General features: G+C 47.3%; 1 protein-coding gene across 4 annotated transcripts in view; it reads right to left on the bottom strand.

Moving 5' to 3' along the window:
* The window catches only part of Myo5b (myosin VB), a 330,335-nt gene that overhangs the window by 85,261 nt on the left and 225,475 nt on the right, over window positions 1–19,599 (bottom strand). For all 4 annotated transcript variants that reach the window (XM_006525714.4, NM_201600.2, XM_006525715.4 and 1 more), the window contains exons 15-17: window positions 10,682–10,837; window positions 9,920–10,017; window positions 4,803–4,889 (exon numbers count right to left, since the gene is read on the bottom strand). In XM_006525714.4, coding sequence (XP_006525777.1) covers window positions 4,803–4,889; window positions 9,920–10,017; window positions 10,682–10,837 — 341 coding nt within the window. The remainder of the gene's footprint in view (window positions 1–4,802; window positions 4,890–9,919; window positions 10,018–10,681; window positions 10,838–19,599) is intronic.

Genomic DNA, 19,599 nt, shown 5'->3' with positions numbered 1-19,599 from the left:
GTAGATGGCACTCAGTGTGGAGCTGAAGACTTGGCATGTGAGGAGCCGCCCTTGCAATCGCCATTACAAGATGGCGCTGACATCCGGTGTTCTAACTGGTAAACAAGTAGTCTGCGCATGTACTGGGGTATTTTTCCATTCCTTGTGCCCTGCCTGTCCCGTGGTGTCATCTGGGCTGATGGTGAGCAACCAGTCAGGGTGAAATACGTCTCCAACCACTCTTGTGGCCTATTTAAGGACCAAGTTTCCTGTGTTCTGGGTCTCCTCCCCAGAAGCTGATCATCTTTCTCTCGAGCTGCATTAAAGCTTTGCTGCAGAAGGATCTGAGTGTGTCCTGTGTGTGTGTCCTCGCTGGCGAGACTCCTTATCACAGGGACACATGCACGGATCTTCTCTGCTGCCTGGATGAGACTCAGGGTCCACCGAGAATATGAGCTTGCTATGACTGCCCAGCAGGTATAAGAAGGCACAAAGTTGGCAGAGAAGTACTCTACTCATTTACCACCGATGGAGTAACAGTTCCTTGCTCTTCAAGGCCCAGCTCAAGTCTCACTCCTCCGAGAGGCCACAGCGTCTCTCACGCTTATATCACATCCTTGCACCTGTGTGTGGATTGTTCCTAACTGCCCCAGGCTTGTGTCTTCTAGCTTTGAGCTCTTGGTGGTTCAGGCGTCACACAGGTCTGGAGGCTCTATACAGAGGTACGGAGAAGAGTAGGGGAGAGGAGGATCCTATGGAGGCAAAAGGTTGGTCTCATTCTGCATAAAACTCTCACAGGAGCCCAGAAATAAATCTGCCTTTCTCCCACCTTTGAAACTGACGGCACTGTGCTGCAACAGCAAAGCCTGTGGGAATTCAGTGGACACTGTGACCTCACACGGCGAGGCTGTGTGGGAATGCAGTGGGACCTCTGTCACTGTGACTTCACACGGCAAGGCTGTGTATGATGCAGTGGGACCTCTGTCACCGTGACTTCACATGGCAAGGCTGTGTGGGATGCAGTGGGACCTCTGTCATTGTGACCTCACACAGCAAGGCTGTGTGGGATGCAGTGGGACCTCTGTCACTGTGACTTCACACGGCAAGGCTGTGTGGGATGCAGTGGGACCTCTGTCACTGTGACCTCACACGGCAAGGCTCTGTGAAATCCCAGCCAGTGAATGTGAGGTGCAGGTGACTGTGTAGGGAATATGGTTAACCATGTTGGGCATATCCATCCTCTTCCTGATGTCTAAGGAGACACTTTTGGAGTGATGCTTTCTGCAAGTCTCTTCTCCTACCATGAAATAATTCTGTTAGAGTTCCTGATGAAGGAGGTGGTTCCTTTTATATGCAGACAGGTCCTCCCTGCCAGGTCCCATCTGTCCTAGACTATCTCATTGTCACATGGCTTTCCTGTGTCTTCTTCATCGCTTGACACAATCCTATTGTACCATTTCACAAGATGTCTGACTAATGATAAGTTAACCACAGAGATGAACACCTTAGGTTTGTCTGTTCACCTTCAGTCACTACACAGCATAGGCTTGGTTGTTGAGTACCCACCTCCCTAAGCTTCTTATGCAATAACTTAATGTGCGTGTGTGTGTGTGTGTGTGTGTGTGTGTGTGTTTGTGTGTGTGTGTGTTTGTTTGTGTGTGTGTGTGTTTGTTTGTGTGTGTGTGTGTTTGTGTGTGTTTGTGTGTGTGTGTGCGTGTGTGTTTGTGTCTGGTGCTGGAGATTGAACCCAAGGCCTTGTACATGCAAGGCAAACACATTACCACTGAGCAACACCACCAAGCCTTTTTATACAACTTGCAACCTTTTCAGTTGCCTGGAGAGTTTAGAGAATTCCAGGTTGCTTTCTTGAGGCCACATACTCACAGGGATTTCCCAAGAAGAAAACAGAAGTTTCTCCCCTGCTCGCTCAGATATTTATACCCATACAGAAGTGGCTATATGCTATGACAAGCCTTTGGAGGGGGTGACACTTGATTGACTGCTGAGCAATAACACAGTCCAAGCAGAAGGGCGCTTACTCTAGAACAAACTCACTTGCTGCCTGGTGACTCAGCAGCCCACGTCCTTCTGTGGGCCTCACTGTGACACATGTTAGATTATAGTATGTCTTTTCTACCCATAAGACAGAGATGTGGTCATGCCATAATATCCTTTCTTCCACAAACTGTCCTAGTACAATTCCAACCCAATTTTTTTCTAGAATGATCTGGTCACAGCCCATTCAACCCACGCACTGGTCACTAATGGGTCACAGCACACGATTCTGAGAAAAGCCGACTAATAATGGGTGCACTAAGGATGCTCTTCATGAAGTGACGTGACCTAGGAGCTCATGAGGGCCAGGAGAGCGGTGCCCCTAAAAATGTAGCTTGGGAGAACCCTCAGGTTCCCCTCCAGGTCTTCAGCTATAATAAAGCTGTCAGATCTGAACCCAGGGCCTGTGACAGGCACTGAAAGGCAGCAGAGGTGAGGGGAACACAAATGGCCAATGCCAGGCTTGAGTCCTACCCCGCCAATCAAAATCCTATTCCAACCATCAAAAGGCAATGTCAGATACTGCAAGAACAGATGGAGGGTATGTGTGTGTGTATCAGGTGGTGGGTATGTATGTATGTATGTATGTATGTATGTATGTGTGTAGCAGGTATGCATGTGTGTGTGTAGCAGGTGATGTGTGTGTGTATAGCAGGTGGTGTGTATGTAGTAGGTAGTATGTGTGTATATGTGTGTGTGGTGTGTAGCAGGTGGTGTGTGTGTGCATTGTATGTATATGTGTGTGTGTGTGTGTGTAGTAGGTGGAGTCTGTAACTACTTCTATTCAGACCTTCAGGTAGAAACATCAGATGGGGCGCTAGGACACCACCACTTGCTTTTCAAGGGAAGCTGTGGTTGCAACACCTTTCACACGGCTCCAGTAATTACCCTGAATGATGCCTAACCCGTCTTGACCTTGAGAAGCAGCCTGGGTGCTGCAGATTAGCAACCATTCCCACGCTTTCCAGGTCAAGTGCAAATCCCCGATTCTATCAGCAATTCCCCTTCCCGGCAGGACTTGTGGGAAGTGTTTACGGTTAAGCTGCTCATGGACAATTAGGCACAGTATACAAAACTGATCCCTCCACTTCAGGGGAAAGTTCCCTGTGCAGATAGGAGGGAGGTCTGTGTTCCCCCAACGCTGGCTCCTTTTACATCTGAAGAGAGCTATCTCAGAGCAGTGGATACTGGCAAGCAGGCCCCAGGGCTGCCACAGTACTCAGCCCAGTCCTAGCTGACCATGGAGACACCTAGTTTCCATACCATTATTAGTGTGCAGTGTGACTTTGGGAGAGCTGATGCAGTAACCTCCTCTATTTGAGGCAAGCACCCAGAAGAGAGTCACAATCTTGGTGTGGCTTCTCCAGGCTGTAGCATAGTTCTGTGGGATATCCATGACATAGGTCAGATCATGAGGGATGTGTACCCTGTTTGTGTACATGCATGTGTACATGTGTGTGTGGGTGTCTTTCTTCATTGCTCTCCACCTTATTTCTTTTCTTATGTCAGTTAGAGACAGGGTCTCTGAACCAGGGCCTCACCAAACAGCTAGAGTGGCCTTTGAGCCTCAGATATCAGCCTATCTCTGGTGCCCCCCAACCCACCCCCACCCTAAATACATCTTGAGCTGGGTATATGAACTCATACTTGAGTAACGTCTCCCCAGTCACCACGAAAGTTTCAAAGAAGTTGTTTTCTGTGATAGATTTGATGCCACATTGAAAGCTAAAGCGGTCCAACACTAGTTGAGAAGACAGGCGAATCATGATAACAAACATGAAAAAGCTCTCTATACTTCCTCAGAAAGGAAATTCTATCACACGCTACATACAGTATACAACCTTAAGGATATAATGTTAAGCAAAATAAACCAGTCACAAAGAGGACAGGTGCTATGTAATTCCATACAGATGAAGCATCTAGAGTTGACCAATTGAAAGACAGAAATAGAAAGGGTGGCTGCAGGGGGCCGTGGGCGGGGATGGGAGTGCTGTACTATAGCCTGGTATGTTTAGTACCTGAAGGTTCCTGTGTTAGAAGCTTGGTCCCAGAATGGCAGTGCTGGGAGGGAGTGAAATAAGGCAGGCAGAAATGAGGACAATGATGGAGATGTTTTAGGCCAGCTGGGCTTGGGCTTGAGGGCACTACGGACCCCCAGCTACACGTCCACTTCTTGTTGGACTGCGCTCTTACTCCTTCCTTCATAACCTTGGGCTAACTGTGACCAACAGAAGGCATTTTGAGAAGTTTGAGAAGACAGTCTGTACGGAGTGTTTTATTCATTCAGGTATTTTCTTACATTAAGGGAGGAGAGACTAGAACAGCCAGCTGTCTTGAATGGGTAGAGAGCTTTGCTTTTGGAAGATTAAACCGATTCCTGAGGGAGCTCATAGGCGTGGGTATAAACATCTGAATATACTTAATGCCGCTGAACTGTAGACTCGAAACAGCAAAGACAGTAAATATTACATTATCATATTTTGCCACAATACAATTCGGGAGAAGATGACGGATAGGGTTAAGAACTCCAGCTAGCTCATCGCCTGGATCGATGCTAATTTGAAATGCTTCCCCAAAGCGTGCCCCCGTTGGTTCTGTTTTTAAGCCAAGTTGAAATTCTGATTTCTGTCAGCACCCTGTTTGGGTCTTCGGGGTTTAGGAGCTTTTGTTAGGGTCAGGCTCAGATTGACAACACCTACCATAGCTCACGGGGCTCTACCCTTGGTTGCTCTGGAGCAGCCTGAGGAGGGAACGGCTGGTGACGTTACCTGGATGGGTAGCCTGCCGCGCTGATCCGAATGGTCTCCAGCACACCGCAGGCTCGGAGTTGCTGTACAGCTCTCTTGGGGTCAAAGCTGCCAAGTTAAAAAAAAATCATGAAGAGATGCCCGGACGTAAGAGGGTGTGTGTGTGTGTGTGTGTGTGAGAGAGAGAGAGAGAGAGAGAGAGAGAGAGAGAGAGAGAGAGAGAGAGAGAGAGAGGGAGAGAGAGAGAGAGAGGAGAAGAGAGAAGAGAGAAGAGAGAAGAGAGAAGAGAGAAGAGAGAAGAGAGAAGAAAGAAGAGATGATAGGAAAGCGCTCATCTCCTGCCTCCACCAAGCTAGGTCAGGGTAAAGCACAGACTAAAGGGCGGAAGAGCCATTTCGGCAGCCGCAGGTCTCGAGACTGCGTACGTTCTTAATCTCATTCTTTCCTTTGCCCACTTGCCCACCCGAGCCCTACCCACTTTCCCGGTCTCATTCCTGTCTATTCTGCAGAGCTTGCCCTGAGCAATTCCTTCCACACAGATTTTCTAATGGCCTGTGTGTGATGTAAGGACAGCAGAGGAGGGGACAGGGATCAGTGGCAGAATACCACAGGCGTGCTGTAAGAGTCACAGCAAAGTGCTGTAGGGAAATCCCGGGGAAAGCTAGCAGGAGATTTGCGTGATCAGAAGTCCTATTAGGAACCAAAATGACCCAGAATTAGCCACTTTTCGAATCTGTTGAGGTTACTGTCCCACTCAGAGAAGTGCTGAGGAATGTCCATGCCCTTTCTTTCTGACTGACTGGCTCAATTGAAGCCAGTGGCTATGCTGCTTCTGTTCCGTGCAGAAGAACAAATCTGAGGACCCACGAGGCTCACAGCCTGGGATCCTGGAGAACACAGTGGTTTGGGCAGAAACCCTGGTGAGGCTGTAGGCAGCTGTCTTGCCCTGGTGGATGACGAGAGGTGGGAACCTGCATGAGCCCACAGGACAAACCCCTGGTGTGCCCTGCATCATCTCCTTGACAACCCAGGAGTGCTTTTATGGCTGCACAACCCATCTGGATTCTGAACTCCACTGATGGAGCTGGCCTAGAGATGGCCTCCCTCAGCCAGTCTCTCTGTGACATAGACTTCCTCCTCCTCTTTGCGTGAGCTGCCCTTGGCCTTCCCACACCACTCTCTCATGCTGTTTGCCACACAAGCCTCCCTCAGGAGTCATCAAACTGTGGCATCTGACAAATGGTACCCCAGGCTTGCCTCCCTTCACTGTGCACTTCCTAGGAACTGGTGACTATAAGCTATTACAGCAAATCAGGCATGCTCTGACTCCATGTAGACCTAGGTGTGAGGCTCCCCACATACTCCTTCAGGCCTGTTCTTGTTTCTACCTCCTCCTTCCCTCATACTGCTTGCAGCACCCCTATTTTCTTCTGCACCCCAGACCTGGCTTTTCCAACTCCTCTTCCTGCTCACTCAAGCTCTAAATGAGAGCCCCTCAGGACCCTAATGACATTCTGTGCATAAGAGACAACGCAGCAGGATCTTACAGGGTCTTCATCAGAACGGTTCCTTGATAACTTAATTTCCTCTGCGAGCACAGAAGTTCTGCAGTAAGCGGTTTAGAAGACAAAGGGGACACAGAGCACCTCACTGGAACCCTTTCCCTGTCACCGGAGGTGATTTTGTCCTCTTTGATGTGAAGCAAAGTTCTGGGATGCCAGCTGGGCACCCTTGACTGGTCTCACAAGGAACCTCTTAGGATCTAGTAGCCACTCATGGTCCTGGGAAGGCTTTTGGGGTGCAGGCTCTGTTTCTCTTCAGTCAGTAAGAATGGATACTCCTGAGTTTTCAGAGTTAGAGAAATGTGAGACTTTGTCCCAGGGCTCTGTATCCAATCACTACAACCTTGGCTACTGCCTAGAACTCAGAGATGTCTGCCTGCCTCTGCCTCTCAAGTGCTGGGCTCAATGGTATGAGTCTCTATGCCCAGCCCCACCTTCCTTTTTAAAAAGGGCCATTCTTTTTCTCAGGGGATCACATCTTTAAGCACTCTTGTCCCATCCTGTAGCAAGTCTTTTGACAACTATGCACCCCAGCTCCAGGACTGGGCAGTGTGGCGGCCACAGCATGGCTTGCTAAGTGAGCGTCTCAAGGCAGCATGGAATGCTGGGAGAACAGGCTGAAGATGGGGGCAGTCTTCTTTTGTCTGTACACACTATGCCTGGAGTCGGTCCCATCAGAAAATAACTCTCCTTGAGCTTCATTGGTTCAGGCCAGCCTAGAATTTAAGACCTTCCTACCTTATGTATCACTACATGACCTGAGGCAACCGATTCTTAGCTTAGCCTTACCCTCTCCTTTAATGATTCCAGCAAAATACACCCTACCCACTCTTTCCCACCCCAGTGAGCAGCAGCAGCATCCCACCTGAGGTCCCTGTGTGGAAACGAAGGATGCAGCTGGGCCCCAGCTCCCCACGAACAGCATCACACACCATACATCAGGCCTATCACACAACACGTCAGGCCATGACCTCTTGTCTTTCCCTCCCTGACTTTAGTGGGTATGGAGAACGTCTACCCAAACACACCTATGATCATCACAGATGGAACAGAACTTTCAAGAGAAAAGCACAGAGACTGGACAAAGAAGATGCAGCGTCCTCTCTCCTTGTCTAAGTCCAGATAGTTCAGTGTTCTAATTGTATCTCTGCACCAGTGGCAACTCCACGGGCCTCAAGTGGAGTTGACAAGGAATGGAAAACCAGCTTTCTAATTAAACCAGGCTTAGGCTTGGAAGACAACCAATACATAACTGGATATTTAAAACACCACCAGTTACAGGCTTAAGCTGCTGAAAGCCAGAATTACACTTTCTTGTTCCCAAACAGTGCAGGGCAGCAGAGCCCGGAGCTGCCTGGCTGCAGAGGGAGGAGCCCAAAGGCTGCAGCACCTCTGCTTCTCCAGCGGCCGCACTCACCACTCTATCAGCCTTGCATGGCTCTAAGCTTCCTCAGGCTCCACAGCATCGCTACTGTCAGCCAAAGACCCTGAGACCAATTAGTCAGCAAGTCTCACCTCTACCAAGGCATCCAGATGGACACTCACCCTGCCACTTCCTCCCGGGGAGAGGAGGGCCACTTCATCACTTTCTGGCCTTTCTGTTTCCATAGTATTTTTCCCAAGTGAATTATTCCATTCTACTTAGTGAGTTCCCAGGGCCTGAACACTGGCCACCAGGCTTGGGGCATGCGCTTTTACTAGCTGAAACATCGTGACCTCCTTATGCCGTAATATTTCCCTAGAACTGTTGATGGCCATTTCTGTGGTAGTGTCATTTATATGTGACATACAGCTCCTTAAGCAGGGATGGAGGGTGGTGGCAATATCTTAATGTCATCCCACCAGTCATAGCCAAGTGTCTAATAATGAGGAAATAAGACAGATGTCTCTTGACTAAACGTCAAGAGAAAATACTTTTATATGAGAAGTGCTATAAAAAAATATTTAGGGTAAGGACTCTTAACGGGGCTATTCTGCCCCCTAGGGAACACTTGGTAATGTGTAAAAAATGTTGGTTGTCACAGTGATGGAGATGTTATTAGCATGTGGCAGATAGAGGCCAGTGACACGTCTAACGATGCGATAATGTACAGGGCGATCTTCTATAACAAAAATACCTGACCCACATGTGAATGGTACTAAGGATGAGACACTGAGAAGGAATGGGAGGAGGGAAGTTGCAAATCAATAGTTTCTGTTAGTGTACAGTGATATATATGGAGAGTTGTACGTGCATACACACATGTGCTGTGTATGCAGAGGTCAGAAATCAACCTTGCTGTTTAGCCTGGTACACAAGACAGCACCCAGGTCCTGGGAGAAGAACGGCAGCACTTGCTCCCAGTTACACTCCAGCTAACGGTGGCCCCGGTGGCTCATTCTTCAGAGACTGGTACTCAGCAGATGTCAGGGATTCTGCAAGGCCTAGTATCCCCCGCCCCTGACACACACACACACACACACACACACACACACACACACACACACACACACACACAGCTGAGGGTGAGAAAGTAGGATGAGAAAGGGGAAAGAGAAAGAATAGGAATAACTTGGAATAAGAGAGACAGACCACGAGAGAGCCTGAGATCAAAAGATCGCCTGAGACAGACAGACACAAAGAGAGAGAGAGGGAGGGAGGGACGGAGGGACGGAGGGACGGAGAGAGAGAGAGAGAGAGAGAGAGAGAGAGAGAGAGAGAGAGAGAGAGAGAGAGAGAGAGAGAGATAGAGATCCCGAGTTGTAGTTCAGGATCAGAGTTAGTCAGTTCCAAGCTAATCTTTCTCTCTCTTTGTCAGGTTAATTACGCTTTTACAACATCTCGATTTTGAAAACAAAAAATACAAGGAGATAATACATGAGAAGTGTCAGTGAAAAGGATAACAATTTATATGGTTGAAACACGTTGTTGCTCATATTATTATAAACTGGGAAATTACACAGGCAGTAAAGTGTTTGCTTGTATTTGTTGTGTGAGTTCAATGCCCAGAACCACATAAAAAAAGCCATGTGGCATGGTGCATGCTTGTATTCCCAGCAATGGAGACATGAGACAGGCAGATCTCTGGGGCTCACTGGCAAGCTCAGGTAGCCTTGGCAACAAGCCCCATGCCAGCTGAAAGACTCTACCTTAAAAGATGGTGTGGGTGGTACCTGAGGTTGATTTTTCTGGCCTCTGCATGCACAGCGCAGGTATATATGCACATGCAACTATTCATATGTATCACTGTATATGTTGACATAAACTATTGATTTGCCACATCCCTCCTCCCGTTCCTACTTCCAGCATCTGACCCATCCTTAGCTCTACTCACACGCCAGCAGACACAATGTAGAAGATTATATACCCCAGAAGAGTGGAGGAAGGGGCACGAGTAAGCGAGCAGCATGCCCAGAGAAGGCTGTGTTCAGCCACAGCCCACTCTGGAAGTGACTGACAGGTCCACCGGTGTATGACTCTGCAGAGCCCAGCAATCTGAGCTCTCCCTGTCCCAGCTGGATAAGGAGGCTGGTGTGAGCCCTCCCTGTCCCGGCTGGATAAGGAGGCTGGCGTGGCTCTACCCAGCTGGCACTTACTGGAAGGGAAGCTTTTCATCGTTGGGCTTGATGCACCGGACATAGTGTGGCGTTGTGGCATTCAGGGTCTCCATAAGCAGGTTTAGGGAAGTACGAAACTGCAGGGAAAAAGCCAGACCTTGGTTATTTTTAATATTTTGTTGAATGCACAGCTAACGAAGAAACACTAACACGCTGGTGACTACTTTGCTAGTGGTGACACCAGAAATCACTATTATGACTATGATTCATTCAGAAAGATGGGGAAAGAAAGACATTCAGTGACCAGGGGTTAGATTCTAGCTGACGCTCCTAGCTTGCTATGAATAAAATACTAGGGCTCTTCAAAGTAAACAGGGGAAAGCTACTCCACAGTGTGCCTAACTCCCATTGCCAGGAGAATCAATGATTTGGACCACGAATGCTAAGAGATGAGAGATCTACCTGCTGTATGCTCACGGCCTCCTATCCCTGAATGTGGGGAACGCAGTTGTAATGCCTACACCTAAACATCCCAGAAACGATGGTTTGTCTGAAATGTCCCAAATTAGCAAATTCACAGGAATTAAAGCAGAGGGGACCACCAGATACTTCTCTTTGGAGACAAACTGGAAACCAAGCACTTGAGTTAATTCCTGGGCTTATTTAACCCTCTTCCTCCCCCCACACCATCTGAACACCTTTACTGAGGCCCTGCATTTAACCCCTTCTTTTGCAAGCCTCCCCCCTCCTCCCCCAATCCAACCCTGCTGCATGTGCCACAGGCCCGGGACCAGGGTTGACCTGGTAGCCCACGGATTTCTTGTGCTCCTTGTTAGGGACTTTGATGAGGGGTCTGGAAGAGCGAACGTTGATCTTTGAAGATGATCGATTCTTAGCTGTGTTGGTGGCTGGAGCAGAGTCCTTGTCATCGTGGAACAAATCAGCCACTAATGGGAACTAGACAGAATCACAACAAGAAAGGTGTAAATGGTAATATCTCTTACAGTTTAATGTTGTAAATATTCTTCCAAAACCGCATATACATATATGAAATGAAAATACACACCCACACAAAACTTTGTGTTCCCATGTTCATAACATCCATTATTCATAAGGGATATAAAGTAATAAGGACTCAAGTGGCCATCATGTGATGGATAAAGAGTGGTATATAGGTGTGATGCAATATTATTCAACAGTATAAAAGGATGAAGTCCTCACATGCTACAACACAGCACGGATGAGCATTGAAAATATTATGCTAAGTGGTAAAAGCCACGTATGAAAGAACAGAGAGCATGTTTAGCTAAAGTGAAGCGTCTAGACAACAGAGAGCACCCTATGGCTGTCCAGGGGGACGGAAATAAGGTCAGCTAATGAGTGCAGTTTTTCACTTTTGAGGGATGATATCATTCTTGAGCTTGTAGCACGGTAGCGCAACCCACAAGTGTAACGCTTCCAAGGGTGGGCCTTACGGTGTGGGGTGAGTGACACCTCAGTGTTTACAAGTTGGAAAAGGTTGCTTTCCCCAACAGGGTTATTAAACATTCGTTTACAAAGACAGGCACAGTTTCAGCTCCTTGGAATGTACTAGAGGCAGAGATAGACACTCACAGAACCACGCCTACAGGCGATTGTTTTCGAACACTTATTTGGGATCTTGTAAGGTTATTTGGCTCCCTTGAGTCCTGGGTCTTCCATCGGTACAGTGGGGTAAGACTGCATCTAGCATCCAAGGTTGTTGTAAGGACTCTGTTATGTGGTCTTCCTGTTAGTGTGACAGGGTGCTAATGACATGGAGAGTTTGCCCATCGAGACTCAGTCTGATGAGGGTACCTCCGCCTCATTCCCTGAGCAAATCAGTGCTGGGCTAGCACTGTGAGGTCTCTGGCCCACCCTTGACAGCAGAGGAAAATGAATCTGGATGTCTCCTTTGTCATCCTCGGCACACTGAATCGCAACAGAAGGAAGGCAAAAGGAGAGTGTCTGCCTCAGACTCCAGGTTCCAATGATCCATTCCGTACTGTCTTCCTTCAGAGCCCTCTTACATGCAGGAGACTCCTCCCACACCCTGTCTGGATGCCCCAGGCAAGCATGTCTGAGCCTATCCTTCCCAGAAGCCATTGCGCTGTTCTCCCTGCTCTTCCTGATGTTAAGCATCAACGTTCCTATCCCACCCTTCCACCTTTGCTCACTGAGCTCAGCTTATCTCAAATATCCCACCCTCCAATCCCTCTGCATGCCTTAAAGCCCGTCTCTCCAGGACCAGCCCCGAGTTCCATGTGCTCTTTTCCAACACGCTGTACCCACTCCTAATCTACATCCCACAGACCCAGTCTACAGCACAAAGAAGCCATTTTGGCCTGTGATGGGCCTAGAGCTCTGTTCTTGCAGAGCCCACTGTGTCCTCCCTGCTCCCAACACAGAGATAAGGGCAATATGAGATTTCCCATGCAGGCACACAGAAGATTCCTACCACTGAGACACTGTCTAAGTTTACTATTCAGTTATACATATAAAACCAGCAAAGACTGTGAAAATGCAGGTAGATATATCATGTTTCTTATCATGCATGGGTTCTAGAAAAGAGACCACAAAAAGTAGAAGGGGCTGCTCAGGAAAAGGAAGGGAATTGGGGGAGGGGATAAATGAGAGTGATTGGCGCAAACACAAAGTTCATTACACATGCGTATCAAAGGTCACAATGACATCCATTATTTTGTCGAATTCATATCCTCACGACAAAGGGATATAACAAAAGTTCAGATGTTCGGTGTGATAATCAATCTTGATGGTGAATGTGATTGGATACACCTTCAAGATTAATGATTCGTCTCCTAGGTATGCAAAGATACCCATAACATATGGTTAAGAGTAACCAAGAGGAGAAGAGCCCCTGCCCCTGAATGGCAGCTCCATCCCCTAGGCTGGGGCCTGGATGGAATAAAAGGGAGGAAGGAGAAAGTTAATCCCATTCTACCACGATAGACTAACACCTCAAAACCAGGAGCCGAAATAAAGGTTTCCTCCTTCAGTTATTTTGCTCAGTGTTTTGCCTCAGCCATGAGGACTCTGACTAATGCACCAAGGGAGGCTTATTTAAATACAGCAGCAAGAAATCTTATATCTGTCATTAACTATATGAATCAACAGAGATCCATGAAAAAAGGACCAACCAGACCTTTGTTCCCGCCCCATGAAACATAGCAGCTGGTATAAGCCCTCCCAGGCCTACCAGGCAAAGGCTGAGCTCAAGCTAGAGGTTTGGTCCTTGAATGCACAACCAGAGCTTGCTTCCTTAAGGTTCTCGTCATCTGCATTAAATAGATAAAGCTTGCTCTTTCCTAACGAGAACAGCCTCCTTCCCACTAGTAACATCTCCTGAACTCAAAGAGGGACATGTAGGAGAAACCCTGTCCTACATCAGCATCTTTGCATCAGGCTACAGGTCCTGCATGGCAGTGACAGCAGCTCCCACTCTGATCACATTCAGCAACACATGTCCCAAACCTTCCAGGTCTGCAGTCTCAGGTTAGCGAGTATTCATTAGCCACTTAGAGGACACAAGCAGGCTGCCATGTCAATAGCTGAGAAAGGGACCATTCAATAGCACACTCCATTAGTCCTTCACATGCATGTGTTGTGTTTGCAGAGTCTGCATTCATTTCTCTTCATGTTGCTATGATAAAGTACCCCGACACAGCAACTCCGCAAGAGAAACATTCCTTCTGGCTCACAGCTTAAGGGCTTAGTCCTTCATGGTGGGGAATTCATTGTTAGAGGCAGGGGCTTAAGGTAGGTGGTCATGTTACATTTACAGTCAAGAGGCAGAGTGACAAATGCTGCTACTCAGGTAGAATTCTCCTTTCTATTCAGTCCAGGATCCAAGCGTAGAGAGCATAGGTCCCCACCCCAATGAACCCAACCTCGATCATCCCTTTGCCAGCATCCCCAGAGGCTAACTTAATCTAGATCATCCCTTGCCAGCATCCCCAGAGGCTAACTAAATCTAGATCATCCCTTTGCCAGCATCCCCAGAGGCTAACTTAATCTAGATCATCCCTTGCCAGCATCCCCAGAGGCTAACTTAATCTAGATCATCCCTTGCCAGCATCCCCAGAGGATAACTTAATCTAGATCATCTCTTGCCAGCATCCCCAGAGGATAACTTAATCTAGATCATCTCTTGCCAGCATCCCCAGAGGCTAACTTAATCTAGATCATCCCTTGCCAGCATCCCTAGAGGCTAACTTAATCTAGATCATCTCTTGCCAGCATGCAAGAGCTTGCCTGCTTGGTAATTCTAGATCCTGTCAAGTTGAGAATCAAAATTAACCACAACACAGTTCTAGAAGCCTGTGGGAATTAGGCAACATCCTTAGACTTTTCATTAGCATTTCAATCTGCAGGAGGCCCTGGATCATCTCCACTCCTGGTTGTCACAGACACCTGGCAATTCAGCCATACCATGACACCCCAACGTGAATTGGGAATGTTTTGCTCATGAATTTGATCACATCCTCTAGTGTTTATTGTTACCAGGCCGGTACAGCCACGAAGCAGCCAGAAGCCTGTTCTTTAGCTACTCACAAGACAAGGTCTTTAATTTTAATGTGAGTAGGTAGGCAGCATCCAAATAAATCAGCAAGTGACACACTAGAGCTGTTCTCTGAACTTGGATGTCGGAATCAGGTGGCAGAGCTCATTTAAAAGGGGCTCTCCAGCCCTGATTGGCAGGAGCATACAGCCCAAGCCATTGACCATCCCATCCCCTTAGGGCTTCTTACAACTCAGCCACACTCAGAGTCACATAAGCCCTGGCTGGAAGTTGATGTACGTCCACTGGACTGGGAGGATCATGCACTGCTCAGCAAGCATTCCCTAATCCAGTGTGATGAGCTCTGTCATTCGTTGTATAGTAATGAAATGGCCATACATTCTGAAGAGTAAAGTACTAATTTTCACCTATCGTTGGGTCTGGCCATCTGCACGAACTTCCACACAGGTGTATCCATCCACTAATACAAGATTGTGATAACTGATGTTCAAAACATGTAGCCAAGGCCTGTCTCTTATACCAAGGATTTTAAAGTAAAACAAAGGATATAAGCAACTACTTTAGCCTGAGGTATTATAAATCTACATTTTAAAGGCAATTTTAGAGTCAAGAGTACTGTAAACACATATAAGTGTTTTACACTGCATAGTTGCCAACAACTGTAGGCTATAAGCAACAAAACTTCATACTGCATGCGTGCGTGTGCGTGCGTGTATGTGTGTGTGTGTGTGTGTGTGTGCGTGTGCGTGTGCGTGTGCGTGTGTGCGTGTGTGTGTGCACTAGAATCAACACGCCTGTTTGCCCTCTCCTCACACCCTTCATTTCTCATAGAACCAGCCATGAGAAGCACCTTAACTTTCAGGTTTTTGGCATAGCGGTTTGCATGCCAATTAACGTTAGAGTTCACTGGCCTATGGAATCTAAACACACTTCCCAGTCTGGCCTGGAGTTAGACATCATGTCTGCATAGCATATGGGGGACCCTGGGCTTGATCACCAGCATCACAAATAAACAAACAAACAAATAAGTAGAATAAGAGTGTAAGCCAATAATGTAAAATTAAAGACCTTGTCTTGTGAGTAGCTCAAGAACAGGCTTCTGGCTGCTTCATGGCTGTACCGGCCTGGTAACAATAAACACTAGAGGATGTGATCAAATTCATGAGCGAAACATTCCCAATCCTGGTCCAGGGCCCGGGAGAGAAAATCTCATCCAAAATGTGCAGGACCGAGTAGTTATAGAAGAGGAAACAAAGAGACTCCAGTCCCTACTAAGGAGGATACAGAGGACAATATTGTCAAGCAGTTGGCTTTGAGGGTCCTCCAGTGACATAAATTTTAATGGTTCTAAGTTTTAGCTGCCAAAAGGAGGCAACTCTTCCTCTTTGCAGTGGATTCTCTTCATGTACGGCATTCCACAATGATTCCTCTTGTCAGAGGAGAAAGGGCCTGAGAAATATAATTGAATGTATCATAATGGTGTGACTTTTCCTAGGTATTTGATACTATGTGATACCACAGAAATGAAATCAATCCTTCTTGACCCCAGATATCCAACCTGTGCTGTGCTAGGGGCTGGGAACACAAAGGTGAACCACAAACGCTGTCTTCCACACACTGAGGAATTCACGGCCTGCGGCGGAAGGCAAACACTTATCAATTACCCACAGGATCGAAAGTATAATGACAAGAAGACATCCTTAGGGAAAGGAGGAAATAACAAATCCCAACTAGATCAGAGCTCTGGGGTGAGGAAGTCAGGAAGGGTTTCTCTCAGGGAGTGTTCTAGCTTGCTTTCCGTGGCTGTGATAAACATGACCAGAAGCAGTTCTGGGGGAAAGGGTGTGACAGAGCTTACAGATTACAGTCTGTCATCGGGGAAGCCAGGGCAGTAGCATGGGGGCAGGAACCGAAGTAAAGGATACAGATGGATGCTGCTTACTGGCTTGCCTCCTTTCACTGGCTTGGCCTGCATTCTTATACAACCCAGGTCTGTATGACTAGGGTTGCCCACATTGCCATATTTGGGCAAATAGGATGTGTGATAGGTAGAAAAACACGTCAGGAGGAAGTACTCGCAGAGATGGAACTCAGAGCATCTAGGAACTATTAAAAATGTAAAGCCAGTACAGGCACATTGTACTCCAGAGGGAAACAAGAGGGGCCAAGCTTGCTGAAGGATTTTTTATTTTTAATCCCAACAGTAATACGATAACATAAGGGAACAAAGCAGAACAGGTTGTAAACCCTACTTAGATTATACGGGGCATGCCTGGACACATTCAAGCTGCCCCAGAACCATGGGATCTAAGTACCAACTGCATCCCATTCTACAAGGGAGGAAACCTGAGGCTTAGGGACCAAGACCACAGAGTTAGTAAATGAGAGAAAAAGGAGAGACCTAAAACCAGACAGCCGGATAGTCTATCCTTCAGAATGTACCACCCATAGAGTGGCAGCTACCTGAGCTGTTCTGGAAATTATCATTGCCTGCAGCTCAGCTCCGAGGCAGCCAAGGAGGTGCTGTACCTGTTCTAGGTACCTATGGAGCCAAGACCAGCAGAGCCTCTAACCTTGCAGACATCTTAGAAGCAGTATGACATGATAGATAGAGTGCTGGGTTGAGGCTGTCATTAGTTGTATGGCCTCTTCCCTTCCCTTACTCGGTTTGTAAGGTAAAGCCTTATACAATCCCTCTAAATTAGTCTCTGACCTGGACTCTGATCATCTCACCTCAACCCGGCCCTAGCCACTGCTGACTACAAGTTCAAGTCTCTCTGCTGCTGCTTTGGTTTCTCCTCATTTAGCCCTTCATCCTGCCTCTCACTATATACCACAGCCATCCTGGTGTCTACAGACGGACACTGCCTTTCCCTATGTCCTCCCTCAGACCAGCCTCAGGAGATTTCCTTGGGCCTCCTCCCATACTGCTGAAATGAATCTTCAGACTATCTGGAGCCCTCCTTGGAAAGCCCAGAGGGTCACAAGTAGTGTGGGTTCCTGTCCTCTCTGATGGCTTCCAGGCCTTCTTTTTGGAATGTCTTTCCACTGGCTGGCTTCTGGCCCCTCCCTCCTTTGTACTGCTGTCTGCTAGATCCCCAGGGAGTTCTCTGACACTCGTCCCCTGCACAGACTCCTGTCATGTGCTGTCATGCCTGACACCTCTACTATTCCTTCAACCCTGCCTTTCCAGTCTAGATCCCTTCCCGTCACCAATGATCCCTATTTCTGACCATCTGTTCTGCATTATCCTCTCTCTCTAATGGCATGGAAGCTCCAAACATGGCAGAAAACACCCTCACATGCTCACTTCCATGCCATCTCATTCAAGACTTAGGTTCTGTCATAGCTCAATGCCTGAATCCTCCCTGCATGAATCCACATGTGGCTGCCCTCCTTCAGATCTTTTGTGAACTACAATTCACATGGATTTCACCAACAGTCAAGGTTTCCTCTAAATGTAAGCCCCTTACTTAAGGGCTTGTGGGTGACAGGAAACCACCACAATTTGTTGAGCATGTAGGGATGGATATCAGGGACAGAAGGGATTGCAGGCAGGGGACTGTCAGTCCCAGGTTTCCTACCAGAGTGCCCAGGCATGTCAGAGCAAGGGTAGATCAGTGCTCAAGAACCTCTATAGGGAAATAATGGGTGGCTAAGTCTTTGTAGCATTGGTGAGTGTTCCCAATCTGCATAATTATACTGTATGAGAGAGCCAATCAGCAGAAGTCATTAACCGCTTACGTGAAAAAAAAAATTTAGGTCCTAGGGTTGGAGACAGGTATCAAATGTTTCATGAAGGATTTAGAAATCAGACTGAAAAAAAATAAGTATTTTATGTTTTCAGCCCTTTTTGCTCATGACAACTCAAGAGATGCCAATTGTCTAAGAGATATTTGAATCGACGCTGGTACCATTTATCTGAAGGATTTGGATTTTGCTTTTAAAGTTATGTTTTAATCGCAGGAGCCTGTATTGCGACTGCATCTAGGGGGGAGGGTCAGCAGGCTTCCTCTGTGCAGGATTTGTTTTAGTGGCTCAGTGGTCACATAGAAAGACCTAGGTTAATCATGAGACTTAAAGGCTAAGAGGTAAGATTACAAAGTCCTGGATTGCAGGCCACAGCATAAGAGCCAGGCAGAAAATGTCCACTGCGACCTCTATTCACCCATCCACCAAGAGGGCTGAGATAGATAGGAACTTGACTTGGGAATTCCCCAAATAGAAGCAAACATGAAGTCACAACAAAGTCACAACTTGACAAGGGACTCAAAGGACAAAACACCCACCCTGCTGGACGAGGCCAAGAAGAAACTTCAACTTTGCTGTCACAGCTGCTGAAGAGCCTGCTTGGTAAGCTAGCTGACCAGGAACAGAAATCCTGCAGCCACCAAAAGGTGTCCACCCAGGCATTTCTACAGACTGTTCCTTCCTAACTCAATAGCAGTCTCAGTAACACATTCAGAAAAAGCAAACACAAGGCTCATACTGTTTGCCATTTATGTGAAATGTCCCCACAGGTACTGGCTTCTCTAAGTTCTGCTTTTCAAGCCTAGATATAGAGTTTAAAGACCTGAGGCGGATCTGTTTGCAAAGGGATTAAGAGAAGTAGGAAAATACCTTCTAAAGGCTGCCTGACAGTTTAAGAAAATTTCAATTATAGCTGCATGCACACCGTTTCCTTGGAAACCACACCTATTCACTGATGTTTATAAGAATAAATGGAGATTTCCTTTCACACAGACATGTGACATGGACAAAGGACACAGCAGAATGGCTTGACCAGAGGGCTCTTCCTCAGAACTATGAGGCAAGCATAACAAAACGCACTTCCTTTCCAGCCAGTTCTTTTAAATGATTGACATTACACTTTGGTGGGAGGCGGTAAATCTTCAACGTTTAAATAAAAAGGATCTTAAGTGGTCGTTTAGTGGGCTTTGAGAGAAAGACTCAGGCCAGACTTGGAAAAGGGAAGGGAGCACACTGGTTTATCAACTGGAGTTCTAGTCTGCTTATCTCAGGCACATTTTCCAACAGCCGGAGCCAGTGTAGAGGACGCTAACCATACTGAGGACATGTGTGCCATAATGCACTGTCTCAAGAAACTACTGTGGAATTTGACATAGAACACTGACTGCTCTTCCAAATGTCCTGAGACATT

The sequence above is a fragment of the Mus musculus genome, chromosome 18 (assembly GCF_000001635.26).
Source record: "Mus musculus strain C57BL/6J chromosome 18, GRCm38.p6 C57BL/6J".
NCBI lineage: Eukaryota > Metazoa > Chordata > Mammalia > Rodentia > Muridae > Mus > Mus musculus.
Note: the sequence above shows the minus strand (reverse complement) of the source record. Positions and strands in the feature narration are given on the sequence as shown.